At 44.1% G+C, this 17,547-nt stretch overlaps 2 protein-coding genes across 2 annotated transcripts; one reads left to right on the top strand and one right to left on the bottom strand.

Annotated features, from left to right (window-relative positions):
• Positions 1-139: 139 nt before the first annotated feature.
• LOC135565583 (uncharacterized) lies at positions 140-2,541 on the bottom strand. The gene is made up of 8 exons (XM_065012884.1): positions 2,379-2,541; positions 2,220-2,278; positions 2,069-2,149; positions 1,843-1,967; positions 1,072-1,215; positions 665-763; positions 402-563; positions 140-262 (listed from the first exon to the last, which is right to left on the bottom strand). The coding sequence occupies exons 1-8, from the start codon at positions 2,399-2,401 to the stop codon at positions 158-160; spliced, it is 798 nt and encodes a 265-aa protein (XP_064868956.1). The 5' UTR covers positions 2,402-2,541; the 3' UTR covers positions 140-157.
• Positions 2,542-8,354: 5,813 nt separating this feature from the next.
• Positions 8,355-9,439, top strand: LOC115112733 (zona pellucida sperm-binding protein 2-like). Its single transcript, XM_065012558.1, has 3 exons — positions 8,355-8,489; positions 8,802-8,925; positions 9,246-9,439. Exons 1-3 carry the CDS (start codon positions 8,355-8,357, stop codon positions 9,437-9,439), a joined length of 453 nt encoding a protein of 150 aa, XP_064868630.1.
• The last annotated feature ends 8,108 nt before the right edge of the window (positions 9,440-17,547 follow it).

Raw genomic sequence — 17,547 nt, 5'->3', positions numbered from 1 at the left:
TCAATTCCCATGTACACTTCCAACATGGTGAAGGCATCAGAGGAGAAAAGTGGATCTAAGTTCACCCCCAAAACATTTTCCCAACTGAACACAACATGAAAGTCTTGTCTGGAGCCAATTAAGAACTGGGCTTATAGGATCTTAAATTATTTCACACTCAACCTGGTGTTGGACAAACAGCCGTGGCATCTACTCGAGTAACCAGCCACTTCTGCTCAAAGAAGGTTGAGGTTGAGAGCACCCGCATCGGAACCCCAGCTACCTGTTCAGGGGGCAACCACACCAGGGCCGTGTTCAGTAGGGCACAACGTATTAACAATATGTTGCCGAGTTCAGGTAGGGCCACCGTTTCCAAATGCTTGCTCTACTGAACATGACCCAGTTCATGGAGGTCAGCTTACATTCTGGAGGTATGTCTCCTCTGCATTATGAGGGCTTCTTAACACCAGCCGTGTGGGAGTGTTGGCTATTGCATAGCCCTTTCTTTGGACCTCATCCACATTCATGACATTCTTGCTAGGACTAAAGACGACTGCTGTCATTTTGTATCCTGAAGCAACAGCCTGTCTCAGGAAATGGAAACATGAATTAAACAAAATTGTCAAACGCACATTGTTTAGCGCCATCCTGTCATTTTGTAGTGAAATTACAGAAACATGGCTACCTCAGCTCCTCTCCGGAAGTTGCCGCTCCTTGCTTTCGGGCCCCCAGTGGGCTGTTCGGGGATGGTTTGGATGTCTGGAAGAGTCCTTCTGACAGACACCTAGAGAAGAAAGGCCATTATTCCCTATGCATTTCTCCCTCCCATACAATAGGAAATCAAGGGCCAGTTCTCAATCTGTCCACTCACCTCCTTAAATGCATTGAGAATAGGCCAAAATTCCTCACCTCTAAAGTTCTCCTATGTGCATTTTGAAGAGGCGAGTGGAATTGAGATAGTCGAGACCTCTACGTTGTGTCGCAGAAGAAATGAAACACTGGACAGTTGTAGCTCTAGACAGATCAATTATACAGGCAGTACGACAAGCGCGACTGTAAACATGTCCATTGGGGCATGCTCTGCTCACTTGCCTCCATGTAGTTGCGGTCGCACAGAATCTCTCGGGAGGTCCAGGGGGTGTAGCTACAGGTTTTGCCCACTCTATACACAGGGTCTTCAGTCATGTGGTTTCCTGGCAGCCTGAACTGCATGACCAAGCTGAACATCTTATCATCCTAAAATGAAGGGGGAAGGGAAAAAAAGCCTTCATTATATAGCAAAAACAAAATTCAGGTGACATTCATGCAAGTTATAGACTGTGGCAAAATTGGCTATATGAATGCAGCTGCCACTGTATTGAAGCCACACTACAGGAGTAGAGCTCAATAGTTCACATCACTGCAGTCTGTATCAGAAAGTTGGCTGGCCCTCTGAAAGCCCTCCATAAACATCTGCTGTACCTTACGTCATCGTTAACTTAGAGGTAAGAGATACCAGACCCAGGGGTGGCTAACAATGGAGATCCTTTTGATATCCACAGAGTTAAGTAAAACTGGAACCGGAACCGGACTTCTAATAACCTCCATGCGCTAAATTGTATGTATTAGCACCTCAGGCTTATTGAGGACCTTTTTACTGAAAAATGGGTTTCCAATTATTTTATTTTTCCATCTAGTGATGCAAATATTGACTTGTATCTTTGTGTATACAGGGCTCATCTGTAAAAGAGCCTGGTCTCAGCATGACTCCATGTCAAAGGTAAATAAAATGACACTGCTACAGTATGAGTTGCAAATGCAGTGACACTGAAAGAAAAACTGTCCATTTGAAGTACAAGCAAACACTACAGTTCTTAGGGTTACCATGTTTTGGGAAAAGCAGTTTTGAAGAGAAGCAAAAAACATGGCATTCCCCATGGGGTCAAATTTAAAGCTGAATCCACACTGAGTAGCAAGGCCAGGCGTCAGGTTTATGATTTGTGTGTCATCTGGAAGGGATGGAGATGGTGTGAACACAATAGTTGACAAGCAATATCAAGCCATGAATTATGAAAGGAGAGAAAGAGAATCATAAAAGAGGCAAACTCACTGAAGACAGCATCAACCTCTTCAAAAAGAGGAGCGACACTCAAACGAATAACGTTACCAAGGCATTCAGCGTTTAGGTCATCTGGAATAGGAAAGGTTAGTTTAAAAAAATCTTGTCAAACGCTTAGTGCTTAAATTTGCAAAGTGCATACTTATAGAAGGTGTCTGTTGTGCTTGTATGCCCACAGCTGCCATCAATAGGCAAAACAACCTGTAAGGCATGACAAATTATTATGATTGATTAAAAGGAGGAAGAACACAACTCAAATGTTTGCATCGCATAAGACTCTCATAGGCCTGCTACTACTTACCCTGAGCTAAGGAAAATAATCATTGTAGAACAGATTTGTTCTGATAAAATACACAGCTACAGAACCTGATATTTGACCCAAAGTGTGCAGCCTACAGCCCAGGGGTATGCAACTTTTACCCTATGACAAAGGCTTCCCACACTCAGTCACCTGAACCCCAAAGGGCTGCACATTTTCTTTTTATTCCCCTAGCCCTACAAAGCTGATTCAAATAATCATCCAGCTTTGTTAATCTGAATCAGCTGTGTAGTGTTAGGACAAAAACCTAAATGTAAGGCTACTGTTCAATTTTAGAAGGGTGCTCCGCCCTCACCGCTCGGCTCAGGTTAATAGAACTCCCTCATTAGCAGCACAACAGCCTTTCACAGATGAAAAGCATAATTACCCAACCGTCTACAATTGTAGCCCAGACAGAGAGAAAGATATTGGCCTCTAATGGCCAAAATGCTGCATTTGCATGCACTTTCACAATTTGAATGTAGTCAACTGGGTGGGACTACCAACTTCATTGGCTGAGCCCTACTGGTAACCCTGTTGAAGTCATGTCCAATCGGGTCATCAGAAGGGCTCAGACAATTGTGAAGAAGAAATGTTACTACTTTAATATGAAGATAGCCTCAATGGCGCTGCCCATGCTGTCACAGACACTATATTGGCACAGATACATAGATGAGTCTTTTATCTTCTTATGGCTTCTTATTATCTTCTTGTCCAGGGGTGCCCAGAGTAAACTGCCTGCTACTCAGTCCCAGAAGCTAAGATATGCATATCATTAGTATATGTGGATAGAACACACTCTGACGTTTCTAAAACCGTTTGAATGATGTCTGGGAGTATAACAGAACACATGTGGCAGGCAAAAACCTGAGAAAAAACCTGAGAAAAATTGAAGATGGTGGGATTTTCAACTCATTGCCTACTTCCTAGATGTCAACAGGCTTCCACTAGATGCCAACAGTCTTTAGAACCTGTTTGATGCTTCTACTGTGAAGTGAGGGCGAATGAGAGGGGAATGAGTCAGAGGTCTGGCAGAATGCCTTGAGCTCGTGACGCTCGTTCACATGAGGGCGAGCTCTGTTCCATCGCAATTCTACAAGACAAAGGAATTCTCCAGTTGGAACATTATTGAAGATTTATTTTAACAACATCCTAAAGATTGATTCTATACATCGTTTGACATGTTTCTACGGACTGTAATGGAACTTTTTGACATTTCGTCTGCTCCTATTGAACACGCTTCGTGAGATTGGATTTGTTTACAAAACTCGCTAACAAAAGTAGCTATTTGGACATAAATGATGGACATTATCGAACAAAACAAACATTTATTGTGGAACTGGGATTCCTGGGAGTGCATCCTGATGAAGATCATTAAAGGTAAGTGAATATTTATAATGTTATTTCTGACTTCTGTTGACTGCACAATATGGCGGATATCTTTTTGGCTTGTTTGGGCTCTGAGCGCCGTACTCAGATTATTGCATGGTTTGCTTTTTCCGTAAAGGTTTTTTGAAATCTGACACAGCGGTTGCATTAAGCAGAAATATATCTTTAATTCTGTGCATAACAATTTTATTTTCATGAACATTTATTATGAGTATTTCTGTAAATTGATGTGGCTCTCTGCAAAATCACCGGATGTTTTTGGAACTACTGAACATAACGCTCCAACGTATACTGAGATCCTTTTGATATAAATATGAACTTTATCGAACAAAACATACATGTATTGTGTAACATGAAGTCCTATGAGTGTCATCTGATGAAGATCAACAAAGGTTAGTGATTAATTTGATCTCTATTTCAGATTTTTGTGACTCCTCTCTTTGGCTGGAAAAATGACTGTGTTTTTTTGTGACTTGGCTCTGAACTAACATAATCGTTTGTGTTGCTTTCGCCGTAAAGCCTATTTGAAATTGGGCACTGTGGTGGGATTAACAAGAAGTGTATCTTTAAAATGGTGTGAAAATACTTGTATGTCTGAGGAATTTTAACTATGAGATTTCTGTTCTTTTGAATTTGGCGCCCTGCACTTTCACTGGCTGTTGTCATATCGATCAGCCCTAAGAAGATTTATCTACAGTGCCTTGCGAAAGTATTCGGCCCCATTGAACTTTGCGACCTTTTGCCACATTTCAGGCTTCAAACATAAAGATATAAAACTGTATTTTTTTGTGAAGAATCAACAACAAGTGGGACACAATCATGAAGTGGAACGACATTTATTGGATATTTCAAACTTTTTTAACAAATCAAAATTATTCAGCCCCCTTAAGTTAATACTTTGTAGCGCCACCTTTTGCTGCGATTACAGCTGTAAGTCGCTTGAGGTATGTCTCTATCAGTTTTGCACATCGAGAGACTGAAATTTTTTCCCATTCCTCCTTGCAAAACAGCTCGAGCTCAGTGAGGTTGGATGGAGAGCATTTGTGAACAGCAGTTTTCAGTTCTTTCCACAGATTCTCGATTGGATTCAGGTCTGGACTTTGACTTGGCCATTCTAACACCTGGATATGTTTATTTTTGAACCATTCCATTGTAGATTTTGCTTTATGTTTTGGATCATTGTCTTGTTGGAAGACAAATCTCCGTCCCAGTCTCAGGTCTTTTGCAGACTCCATTTTGCAGACTCCATTTTGCACACCCAATTTTTCAGTTTTTGATTTGTTAAAAAAGTTTGAAATATCCAATAAATGTCATTCCACTTCATGATTGTGTCCTACTTGTTGTTGATTCTTCACAAAAAAATACAGTTTTATATCTTTATGTTTGAAGCCTGAAATGTGGCAAAAGGTTGCAAAGTTCAAGGGGGGCGAATACTTTCGCAAGGCACTGTATCTCCATTTATTTTACCAGGCAAGTCAGTTAAGAACAAATTCTTATTTTCAATGACGGCCTAGGAACAGTGGGTTAACTGCCTGTTCAGGGGCAGAACAACAGATTTGTACTTTGTCAGCTCGGGGGTTTGAACTCGCAACCTTCTGACCTACTAGTCAAACGCTCTAACCACTAGGCTACCCTGCCCCCCTCTATGAGGCAAGACAATTGTCATTCAGGATTAAAAGGTGACTGCACTTCCTGATTTGGCCTTAGCTGTGTTCGAATACTCGCACTAACTGTACTGTTTGTGACATGAATTGAGTATTTAGTATGCTTATTGGTCATAGTATACCTGTATAAATATATCATAGTATACCTGTATACCTCTGGCCCTTCTTTGGACACTGTGTTAACTAACCTCCAGATGAGCTTCAATGCCATACAACTCTCCTTCCGTGGCCTCCAACTGCTCTTAAATTCAAGTAAAACTAAATGCATGCTCTTCAACCGATCGCTGCCGGCACCTGTCCGCCCGTTCAGCATCACTACTCTGGACAGTTCTGACTTAGAATATGTAGACTACAAATACCTAGGTGTCAGGTTAGACTGTCAACTCTCCTTCCAGACTCACATTAAGCATCTCCAATCCAAAAGCCCCATTTACTACCCACCACTGCAACCTATATGCTCCAGGGCTCCCTCGCTTCATCCACTGGCTCCAGGTCATCTACAAGTCTCTGCTAGGTAAAGCCCCGCCTTATCTCAGCTCACTGGTCACCATAGCAGCACCCACCCATAGCACAGGAGAATCTCACTGGTCACCCCCAAAGCCAATTTTTCCTTTGGCCGCCTTTACTTCCAGTTCTCTGCTGCCAATGACTGGAACAAACTGCAAAAATCACTGAAGCTGGAGACTCAGATCTCCCTCACTAAGCTTTAAGCACCAGCTGTCAGAGCAGCTCACAGATCACTGCACCTGTACATAGCCCATCTGTAAATAACCCATCCAACTACCTCATCCCCTTGCTGTATTTATTTATTTATTTTGCTCCTTTGCACCCCAGTATCTCTACTTGCACATTCATCTTCTGCAAATCTACCATTCCAGTGTTTAATTGCTATATTGTAATTACTTCGCCACAATGGCCTATTTATTGCCTTTACCTCCCTTATCCTTTCCTTATTTGCACACACTGTATATAGACTTTTTCTACTGTATTATTGACTGTATGTTTGTTTATTCCATCTGTAACTCTGTGTTGTTGTATGTGTCGAACTGCTTTGCTTTATCTTGGCCGGGTTGCAGTTGTAAATGAGAGCTTGTTCTCAACTAGCCTAACTGGTTAAATGAAGGTGAAATAAAATAGAAATAAAAAAATACTATGGATATATTTAGTATGCCAAATGTTCCAGGATGTCGTACTAAATTCGCCAAAATATGAGGAATACACGAAGAGGACACTATTTCCGTACTTTAGGGCCAATAATGCAAACCTTCAGGAAATCTACCCAATGTTTGACGTGATTATTCCCGTCATTCTGAGCTTAGCTAAATGGTATAGTCATTGTGCGTTCTCAATAGACATTTGGGTGCTTTCATAAATTCACTCTGGCTGTCTACTCTGCTCTGAATTTACAAACAGACAATGTGACAACGCTCTGAATTCATGAGCGCATTCTGGAACTCCTGATTGAATTTAAGAACACACCCGAAGTCGTATAATGTCTAACCAGTCATTTGTTATGCTAGATAGCTAGCAAGAGGTTGCATAGCAACAGCATCAACTTCCGGTAGACAGGTGAAAAGCTAGTACACGCAATTGAAAGCCTACTGTTCGTTTACAGTATACTAAAATGAACTAATAATATATAGTATTCAGTATATACTCATTAAGTATGTAGTATACAGTATGTTAGTATGGGTATTCAAGCACAGCTCTTGTTTTTCATCAATGCTCATTAAGAAATGCTAGCGGCCATGACTGAAGGCAAACAAGAATTGTCTTGGGGGTGTGGTTTGATGTGGGTGTTTCTTGCATGTGTTTTTACCATTCAATTGCAATAAACAAGTGCAGTAGTGAATACGTACGGTAAGCTAGCTTTGCTGTAGAAAACAACGTTTTGAAGTTGAGGACTTCTCCCGATGAGCATTGATACCAGAGCACGCTCATTTGGGCTACAGTTTGAATCACAACATACCAGATAAGTGCGGAATCTGACTTTGGACATTGAATTATTATTATTTTAAAAATGTTGTGTTCGATCAAAACATTCGGTTTCGGAAGTGAATGTAGTGGTGCGTTTGGTTGGTGGATCTGCACATCTGTAATGAGATAGGCTGTGCAGGTAGCCCAGATGAGTGTACGTCTGAGATGAAAGGAGATGAAGGTGAAAGGATCAGTGATGAGTCTACCTACAAGACTGTACACATGTTTGGGTGGAAAATGTTGGGAAAAGGAGACGAGGGTGGATTTGCCACAGATGGGGACATAGATGGAAGGGGAGAATCTAGAAGAACAAACAGGCAGGGAGAAGAGGTACAGGAGAACAAAGTAGTAGTGTTTTTTTATCTGAGACAACCAGTAAAATGTTACATCTGATAAAGTTGTCAGATGTACAGTGGTTCTTACTTTTGAAAGTTTTGAGCTTATGCAGCCCCCGTTTGTGGTAGATGGTGGCAGATTGTGGTAAATTGCGTCTTGGCTGACACTTAAATAACGTGCCATAGAATTATGCGGAACCACGCAAGATGTGCTGCAGGATGCCGCAACATTTAAGCTTATACGGTTCCAAAAAAGGACCGCAAAAACATACGAAATGAAATAGGTTGTTCCAACCTGTAAACGAACAGTATGCTTTCAGTCGCGTGTACTAGCTCTTCACCTGTCAACCGGAAGTTGATGATGTTGCTATGCAACCTCTTGCTAAATAGTTAGCATAATAAATGACTAGTTAGACATTTTACGACTTCAGGTGTATTCTTCAATTCAATCTGGAGAACCAGATGGGCATGGTTTGCATATTTGGTGCTATTCCATTGGTTCTACTGTGCTCGGCAAGCTCAATTAAGTGTAACAAATACAGAACCCAGGTCTGATGGCTACCTGTCTTTTTCTCCCCCACCTCCAAGAGTGTTTCTCTATGACTGCGCTAGCGATGAAGGTGGAGTCTGCTCCCGTTCTGAACCCCGGTCAGCTGACCCTGAGCGACCCCGCCTGTGGTCCCACCTACAGTGACGATCGCTTCGCCTACTTCCACTTCACTGTGAACTCCTGTGGCACCACCAGGAAGGTAAAATGACTATTACCCTGAGGTGATGGGTACTGTGTATTTATGGACTGTTTGCTTCTGTAGGCTGTAATAAGCAATTCCCCTCTACTACATAGTTCATCAACAATTCATGCTGTATGAGTGCATTACGCATCACAATTGTAGCTATTAGCTGTTATAGGGTGTGTTTTTTTCCTTCACCAATTGCTCAATACTTTGTATACAGGGAAAATGTGCCTCTACTATCAGTGTGTCCACTCCACTGCTTGAAGTTTCCCCTATTGAAGTTGCATATTTCCCCTATTGAAGTTGCATACTCTTGTAAGGTTAAAGGTTTCCTGCTACTATGTGTTCAACATCACTCGCACATTGGCCTTCCTGACCAGGCCACGTGACAACGAGCCTTTTGCAGAGACTGGGACGGGTCAACTAATGTTCAGAATGAGACTCGTTCAGGGTAAGCGTGCACAAATTCAGAATTTCAACTTGACCCCTAGCCTCTAAAAGAATCTTGGAAGGTATCCTTTACAAAACCATTCCCAAAAATGTAAGCCTTGTGATATATTACTCTTGCATTCTGAGATCTACACGTGTGGCTATGTAGTAACGGTGAGGAGCTGATTTGGGAATTTGTCAGAAGCTTCTGGGGGGAGGGGGGTAGTGTTGGCTATAACTGGGTTGTGTTAATCGGGGCACAACAGGATATTATAAACAAGCTTTTCTTAATGGATGGTGTCCACTGAACACGAACCCCGGTTGTCTTGTTCTGTGTTCCAGACGTCTCGTATAACACGTTCCACCAGGAGGAGGACTATCCAGTGGTGAGGTACCTGAGACAGCCTCTGCACTTTGAGGTGGAGCTGACCAGGTCCTCTGACCCCAAGGTAGCGCTGGTGCTTGACCACTGCTGGGCCACCCTCAACGAGGACCGTGACTCCCGACCCCGTTGGAATCTCATCATTAATGGGTAACTTGTTGTTTTATGGGGCCTAAACAAGTGTTATTCCACAGGTGTGGTTCCTGAGTAATTAGCAACCTATCATGCTTGACAGGCCATTTACTTTGGCTACCGTGGCTATGCCCCCATCCATATGTCATGACTGGTCACAATGGTTTGAGCCATGTGCGGTCTGTCACCAGATCTCCACCCAATATAACACTTATGGGAGAGTCTGGCGCGTACGATCACATGCTTGTTATCACTGACTGGTCCCTGCAGCGTACCATTGGAACATGTACATCTAGTTTAGAAAATATGGCAGCCATGTTAGTCAAGCAAGAACTCCTTAATCCCAGAATGCCGTTCACTGTGCCCATTTCCTGAGGTCTTAACTTAGTTTGGCCACTTCAGCATGTGACAAATCTTTATGCTTGTTACGGCGTACACATGACAAGTAGTTTACAGTTAACTAATCAAAAAGCCAATACAACCTTAGCACAAAAGCTAAACAGAGTTGCAAGATATAGCTCAATCCATTTTGGGAGGTGAAGTCCTTGGGGGAAGGTATTATGGAGAGGATGATGCAGGAAATATTAATAAGATGGGGGATTTATCAACAATAAATGGCGTAGCAGACAGTTTTTCTAAGCTAAATATCCCTGGTCTGATCTGGCAACCCTGAGGTACCATAGTTTACACTCTGATGCCGTGTTTAAATCAACTAACGACTTCAGTGCATTCAAGACAATGGGGGTACTCCAGTTGAGATCACCATTAGTCTGACAGACGCGTACGTGATAACCTGACTGCATTGTATGGCGTTAGCATTAGGTCATATTCAGTACCACCTTCAAAAGTGTTTTACACACGTGTCCATTACAATCTAGGCAAGAATCAGAAAGCATGAATAAAACGCAAAGTACATTATACTTACGGTACGCTACAGTAGAAACGACAACACGTTACACAGAAAATATATAAAAAATCAACTCCTACTGGGGCGACTGTTGAAGATATTTGGAACTTGCGTGTGAAAAGGTTAATGTTGGTGTTACCTACACCTTTTTACTCAATGTTATCCTTTTGGTTGGCTAGAGTTCAGTGTTGTGCCAAACTGATGGTCAGTCAAATAGAAATCAAGAGCGGCTGGCAAGCTTGGCTTGCCTTTCCGATTGGTTTCAAACAACTGCTCTTAACACTGACTGAATAGTTGTTGGTTTTGGGTTGAATTCAGGCACAAGTTACCTCTTGTTTTTAAAACAGTTATTGCACTAAACATAAAGGATGGTTCACACGCCTGTGCAGCATGGATGTTTGAAACTGAATAGGATCAGTTGACAGGATCCCCAGAAGTTGATGCCACTTTCAATGGAATTTCCTGTCCTAGAGGAATGCGCTAATTGGGAGTTGCTAAACATGAACAAATACCACGGTCAAGTGTAGCAGCATCTTGCTAACCTTATTTAACTAGCTAATGTTCATGTAAAATCCCTTTTGCCTGATTCCCCCCCCCCCCCCCCAAAATAAAATCCCCTATTCTCCGTTAACATTTCCCTGTCGACCGTTTGTCTCTGCTTCTGCATGTTTTCGCTCTCAAAAGTACACCTTTTTAATAGAACATCCAATCGTGTTATATTTCTATGTCCATGACAATGTTTAAAACCCTAGCAGGGAGCCACTTTTGAGGTCTGGGAAAAACGGAAGACATGTCGATTTTGGGGTGTTGTTACCCTTTATAAAGGCAAGTGTGCGCCAGGAAGAGACATTTGTTTGGTTAACCTCTTGCTTCTACTCGGGACGCTTGCGTCCCAACTAGAGCTCTGGAAATGCAAATGCGCTAAGCTAAATGCTAATAGTATTAGTTAAAACTCAAACGTTCATTAAAATACACATGCAGGGTATTGAATTAAAGCTACACTCGTTGTGAATCCAGGCAACAAGTCAGATTTTTAAAATGCTTTTCGGCGAAAGCATGAGAAGCTATTATCTGATAGCATGTAACACCACAAAAGACCCGCAGGGGACGTAAACAAAATAATTAGCATATTCGGCGCTACACAAACCGCACAATAAAATAGAAAACATTCATTACCTTTGACCATCTTCTTTGTTGGCACTCCTAGATGTCCCATAATCACTATTGGGTCTTTTTTTCGATTAAATCGGTCCATATATAGCCTAGATATCGTTCTATGTAGACTGTGTGATAAACGAAAAAAAACAGCGTTTCATAACGTAACATCATTTTTTTAAATTCAAAAAGTCAAGACACTTCGAAATACTTTTGTAATGCAACTTTAGGTATTAGTAAACGTTAAGAAGCGATCAAATTAATCACAAGACGAAGTATATTCTATAGCTGTCCGTCTGGAAAAATGTCCGGCTAGAAACTCAAACAAAATATCCGGTCCTAGACCTGAAGAACTGCGCTGCCTTGCATGTGTTTGACCAAGAAACAAATCGTAGGCAAATGACAAGACTCTAGACACCGTGTGGAAGCTGTAGGTACTACAACCTCAGCCTCATTAATTGTGGTTCACCTTTATCAATGGGTAGCGCAGCAATATATTTTTCCATTTTCAGTGATCAGTTTTTCCTGCGCTTTCCGATGAAACGCACGTTATGTTATAGCCACAGCCGTGATTTAACCAGTTTTATAAACGTCTGAGTGTTTTCTATCATTTACATTACATTTAAGTAATTTAGCAGACGCTCTTATCCAGAGCGACTTACAAATTGGTGCATTCACCTTATCATCCAGTGGAGCAGCCACTTTACAATAGTGCATCTAAATCTTTTAAGGGGGGTGAGAAGGATTACTTTATCCTATCCTAGGTATTCCTTAAAGAGGTGGGGTTTCAGGTGTCTCCGGAAGGTGGTGATTGACTCCGCTGTCCTGGCGTCGTGAGGGAGTTTGTTCCACCATTGGGGGGCCAGAGCAGCGAACAGTTTTGACTGGGCTGAGCGGGAACTGTACTTCCTCAGTGGTAGGGAGGCGAGCAGGCCAGAGGTGGATGAACGCAGTGCCCTTATTTGGGTGTAGGGCCTGATCAGAGCCTGGAGGTACTGAGGTGCCGTTCCCCTCACAGCTCCGTAGGCAAGCACCATGGTCTTGTAGCGGATGCGAGCTTCAACTGGAAGCCAGTGGAGAGAGCGGAGGAGCGGGGTGACGTGAGAGAACTTGGGAAGGTTGAACACCAGACGGGCTGCGGCGTTCTGGATGAGTTGTAGGGGTTTAATGGCACAGGCAGGGAGCCCAGCCAACAGCGAGTTGCAGTAATCCAGACGGGAGATGACAAGTGCCTGGATTAGGACCTGCGCCGCTTCCTGTGTGAGGCAGGGTCGTACTCTGCGGATGTTGTAGAGCATGAACCTACAGGAACGGGCCACCGCCTTGATGTTAGTTGAGAACGACAGGGTGTTGTCCAGGATCACGCCAAGGTTCTTAGCGCTCTGGGAGGAGGACACAGTGGAGTTGTCAACCGTGATGGCGAGATCATGGAACGGGCAGTCCTTCCCGGGAGGAAGAGCAGCTCGGTCTTGCCGAGGTTCAGCTTGAGGTGGTGATCCGTCATCCACACTGATATGTCTGCCAGACATGCAGAGATGCGATTCGCCACCTGGTCATCAGAAGGGGAAAGGAGAAGATTAATTGTGTGTCGTCTGCATAGCAATGATAGGAGAGACCATGTGAGGTTATGACAGAGCCAAGTGACTTGGTGTATAGCGAGAATAGGAGAGGGCCTAGAACAGAGCCCTGGGGGACACCAGTGGTGAAAGCACGTGATGAGGAGACAGATTCTCGCCACGCCACCTGGTAGGAGCGACCTGTCAGGTAGGACGCAATCAAGCGTGGGCCGCGCCGGAGATGCCCAACTCGGAGAGGGTGGAGAGGAGGATCTGATGGTTCACAGTATCGAAGGCAGCCGATAGGTCTAGAAGGATGAGAGCAGAGGAGAGAGAGTTAGCTTTAGCAGTGTGGAGCGCCTCCGTGATACAGAGAAGAGCAGTCTCAGTTGAATGACTAGTCTTGAAACCTGACTGATTTGGATCAAGAAGGTCATTCTGAGAGAGATAGCGGGAGAGCTGGCCAAGGACGGCACGTTCAAGAGTTTTGGAGAGAAAAGAAAGAAGGGATACTGGTCTGTAGTTGTTGACATCGGAGGGATCGAGTGTAGGTTTTTTCAGAAGGGGTGCAACTCTCGCTCTCTTGAAGACGGAAGGGACGTAGCCAGCGGTCAGGGATGAGTTGATGAGCGAGGTGAGGTAAGGGAGAAGGTCTCCGGAAATGGTCTGGAGAAGAGAGGAGGGGATAGGGTCAAGCGGGCAGGTTGTTGGGCGGCCGGCCGTCACAAGACGCGAGATTTCATCTGGAGAGAGAGGGGAGAAAGAGGTCAGAGCACAGGGTAGGGCAGTGTGAGCAGAACCAGCGGTGTCGTTTGACTTAGCAAACGAGGATCGGATGTCGTCGACCTTCCTATCCACACATACTAATCATATGCAAATACTATATTCCTGGCATGAGTAGCAGGGCGCTGAAATGTTGCGCGATTTTTAACAGAATGTTCAAAAAAGTAGAGGGTAGGAGTAACAGGTTAAGTGGTGTTGCTGTAGCGCTCATGTGATTGCGGAGTTTGCAAAAAAAATGGCCACTGGATTGATGCAAATAATCATGATATAATTCTGCCAGGCTGGCATGGGCTACTTTGCGCTCCGCACGCATGCGCACAGAGACTGGGCAGTCCTGTGCAGTTTCTGAAAGTTCCGTGGAAATACGAATCACTGATGCATTTTGTTCATGTCTTATGATTCACTTGGGCAAATGAATGGATTTTCTAACAAGTTGAAGGAATTGAGTTGATTTCCTCCTTAGTTCAAAGCATTTTTGAATATTGTTGAATTTCGGTTTAATGTCTGTATTTCGTGATTCCGTGTGGGTGCGCTGTATTTTCTGGGCCCTAGTCCATGAAGTTGTCATAAGTATGAACCTAGGATATGCCCTCTTTCCCCCCCCCCACAAGAGTGAAATATATGGTCTGGAAATGCAAGCAAGGTTTGAGCTAATCTTTTGAAGGGTGAAGACACTTGCATTTTCAAGAATGTTTAATGTTACGAAGTTGTATTTTTAGTTGTCACTCTGAAATTTCCACTGATGTTGGTCCCTGTATGGGGATCGCAGCCATAATTAAGGTCCCTGTTTTGATCCTGGATTTTGGCATTAGTTGTTGTTCTTTCAGACTCCGGAGACGGGCACATCGTGCACCACTCCCTAGCATTCTTCTCGCCAATGTCCAGTCTCTTGACAACAAGGTTGATGAAATCCGAGCAAGGGTAGCATTCCAGAGGGACATCAAAGACTGTAACGTTCTTTGCTTCACGGAAACATGGCTCACTGGAGAGACGCTATCGGAGTCGGTGCAGCCAGCTAGTTTCTCCACGTGTCGCGCCGACAGAAACAAACATCTTTCTGGTAAGAAGAGGGGCGGGGGCGTATGCTTCATGGTTAACGAGACATGGTGTGGCCACAACAACATACAGGAACTCAAGTCCTTCTGTTCACCTGATTTAGAATTCCTCACAATCAAATGTCGACCGCATTATCTACCAAGGGAATTCTCTTCGATTATAATCACAGCCGTATATATTCCCCCCCAAGCAGACACATCGATGGCTCTGAACAAACTTTATTTGACTCTTTGCAAACTGGAATCCATATATCCTGAGGCTGCATTCATTGTAGCTGGGGATTTTAACAAGGCTAATCTGAAAACAAGACTCCCTAAATTGTATCAGCATATCGATTGCGCAACCAGGGCTGGAAAAACCTTTGATCATTGCTATTCTAACTTCCGTGACGCATATAAGGCCCTGCCCCGCTCTCCTTTCGGAAAAGCTGACCACGACTACATTTTGTTGATCCCTGCCTACAGACAGAAAATAAAACAAGAATCTCCCGCACTGAGGTCTGTTCAATGCTGGTCTGACCAATCTGATTCCACTGCTTCCATCACGTGGACTGGGATATGTTTCGTATTGCATCAAACAACAACATTGACAAATACGCTGATTCGGTGAGCGAGTTCATTAGAACGTGTGTTGAAGATGTCGTTCCCATAGCAACGATTAAAACATTCCCAAACCAGAAACCATGGATTGATGGCAGCATCCGCGTGAAACTGAAAGCGCGAACCACTGCTTTTAATCAGGGCAAGGTGACCGGAAACATGACCGAATACAAACAGTGTAGCTATTTCCTCCGCAGGGCAAATAAACAATCTAAGCGTCAGTATATTGACAAAGTAGAATCTCAATTCAACGGCTAAGACACAAGAGGTATGTGGCAGGGTCGACAGTCAATCACGGATTACAAAAAGAAAACCAGCCCCGTCACAGACCAGGATGTCTTGCTCCCAGGCAGACTAAATAACTTTTTTGCCCGCTTTGAGGACAATACAGTGCCACTGACAAGGCCCGCAACCAAACCATGCGGACTCTCCTTCACTGCAGCCGACGTGAGGAAAACATTTAAACGTGTCAACCCTCGCAAGGCTGTAGGCCCAGACGGCATCCCTCAGAGCATGCGCAGACCAGCTGGCTGGTGTGTTTACGGACATATTCAATCAATCCCTATCCCAGTCTGTTGTTCCCACATGCTTCAAGAGGGCCACCATTGTTCCTGTTCCCAAGAAAGCTTAGGTAACTGAGCTAAACGACTACCGCCCCGTAGAACTCATTTCCGTCATCATGAAGTGCTTTGAGAGACTAGTCAAGGACCATATCACCTCCACCCTACCTGACACACTAGACCCACTCCAATTTGCTTACCGCCCAAATAGGTCCACAGACGATGCAATCTCAACCACACTGCACGCTGCCCTAACCCACCTGGACAAGAGGAATACCTATCTGAGAATGCTGTTCATCGACTACAGCTCGGCATTTAACACCATAGTGCCCTCCAAGCTCGTCATCAAGCTCCAGACCTTGGGTCTCGACCCCGCTCTGTGCAACTGGGTACTGGACTTCCTGACGGGCCACCCCCAGGTGGTGAGGGTAGGCAACAACATCTCCACCCCGCTGATCCTCAACACTGGGGCCCCACAAGGGTGCGTTCTGAGCCCTCTCCTGTACTCCCTGTTCACCCACGACTGCATGGCCACGCACGCCTCCAAGTCAATCATCAAGTTTGCGGACGACACAACAGTGGTAGGCTTGATTACCAACAACGACGAGACGGCCTACAGGGAGGAGGTGAGGGCCCTCGGAGTGTGGTGTCAGGAAAATAACCTCACACTCAACGTCAACAAAACTAAGGAGATGATTGTGGACTTCAGGAAACAGCAGAGGGAACACCCCCCTATCCACATCGATGGAACAGTAGTGGAAAGAGTAGTAAGTTTTAAGTTCATCGGCATACACATCACAGACAAACTGAAATTGTCCACCCACACAGACAGCATTGTGAAGAAGGCGCAGCAGCGCCTCTTCAACCTCAGGAGGCTGAAGAAATTCGGTTTCTCACCAAAAGCACTCACAAACTTCTACAGATGCACAATCGAGAGCATCCTGTCAGACTGTATCACCGCCTGGTACGGCAACTGCTCCGCCCACAACCGTAAGGCTCTCCAGAGGGTAGTGAGGTCTGCACAACGCATCACCGGGGGCAAACTACCTGCCCTCCAGGACACCTACACCACCCGATGTCACAGGAAGGCCATAAAGATCATCAAGGACAACAACCACCCGAGCCACTGCCTGTTCACCCCGCTATCATCCAGAAGGCGAGGTCAGTACAGGTGCATCAAAACTGGGACCGAGAGACTGAAAAACAGCTTCTATCTCAAGGCCATCAGACTGTTAAACAGCCACCACTAACATTGAGTGGCTGCTGCCAACACACTGACTCAACTCCAGCCACTTTAATAATGGGAATTTATGGGAAATGATGTAAAATATATCACTAGCCACTTTAAACAATGCTACCTAATATAATGTTTACATACCCTATATTATTCATCTCATATGTATACGTATATACTGTACTCTATATCATCTACTGCATCTTTATGTAATACATGTATCACTAGCCACTTTAACTATGCCACTTTGTTTACATACTCATCTCATATGTATATACTG

Source organism: Oncorhynchus nerka, linkage group LG28 (genome assembly GCF_034236695.1).
Source record: "Oncorhynchus nerka isolate Pitt River linkage group LG28, Oner_Uvic_2.0, whole genome shotgun sequence".
Taxonomy (NCBI): domain Eukaryota; kingdom Metazoa; phylum Chordata; class Actinopteri; order Salmoniformes; family Salmonidae; genus Oncorhynchus; species Oncorhynchus nerka.
Note: the sequence above shows the minus strand (reverse complement) of the source record. Positions and strands in the feature narration are given on the sequence as shown.

Bases quoted from the DNA above. Each gene is read 5' to 3' on its own strand.
- LOC135565583 (XM_065012884.1), bottom strand. From the start codon at position 2,401: ATGATTATTTTCCTTAGCTCAGG. The intron at 2,279-2,378 runs GTAAGTAGTAGC...CATGCCTTACAG, and splicing joins ATTATTTTCCTTAGCTCAGG to GTTGTTTTGCCTATTGATGG. The intron at 263-401 runs GTAAGCTGACCT...CCCCCTGAACAG, and splicing joins AGGAGACATACCTCCAGAAT to GTAGCTGGGGTTCCGATGCG.
- LOC115112733 (XM_065012558.1), top strand. From the start codon at position 8,355: ATGAAGGTGGAGTCTGCTCCCGTTCTGAACCCCGGTCAGCTGACCCTG. The intron at 8,490-8,801 runs GTAAAATGACTA...GTAAGGTTAAAG, and splicing joins CCTGTGGCACCACCAGGAAG to GTTTCCTGCTACTATGTGTT. The intron at 8,926-9,245 runs GTAAGCGTGCAC...TCTGTGTTCCAG, and splicing joins CAGAATGAGACTCGTTCAGG to ACGTCTCGTATAACACGTTC.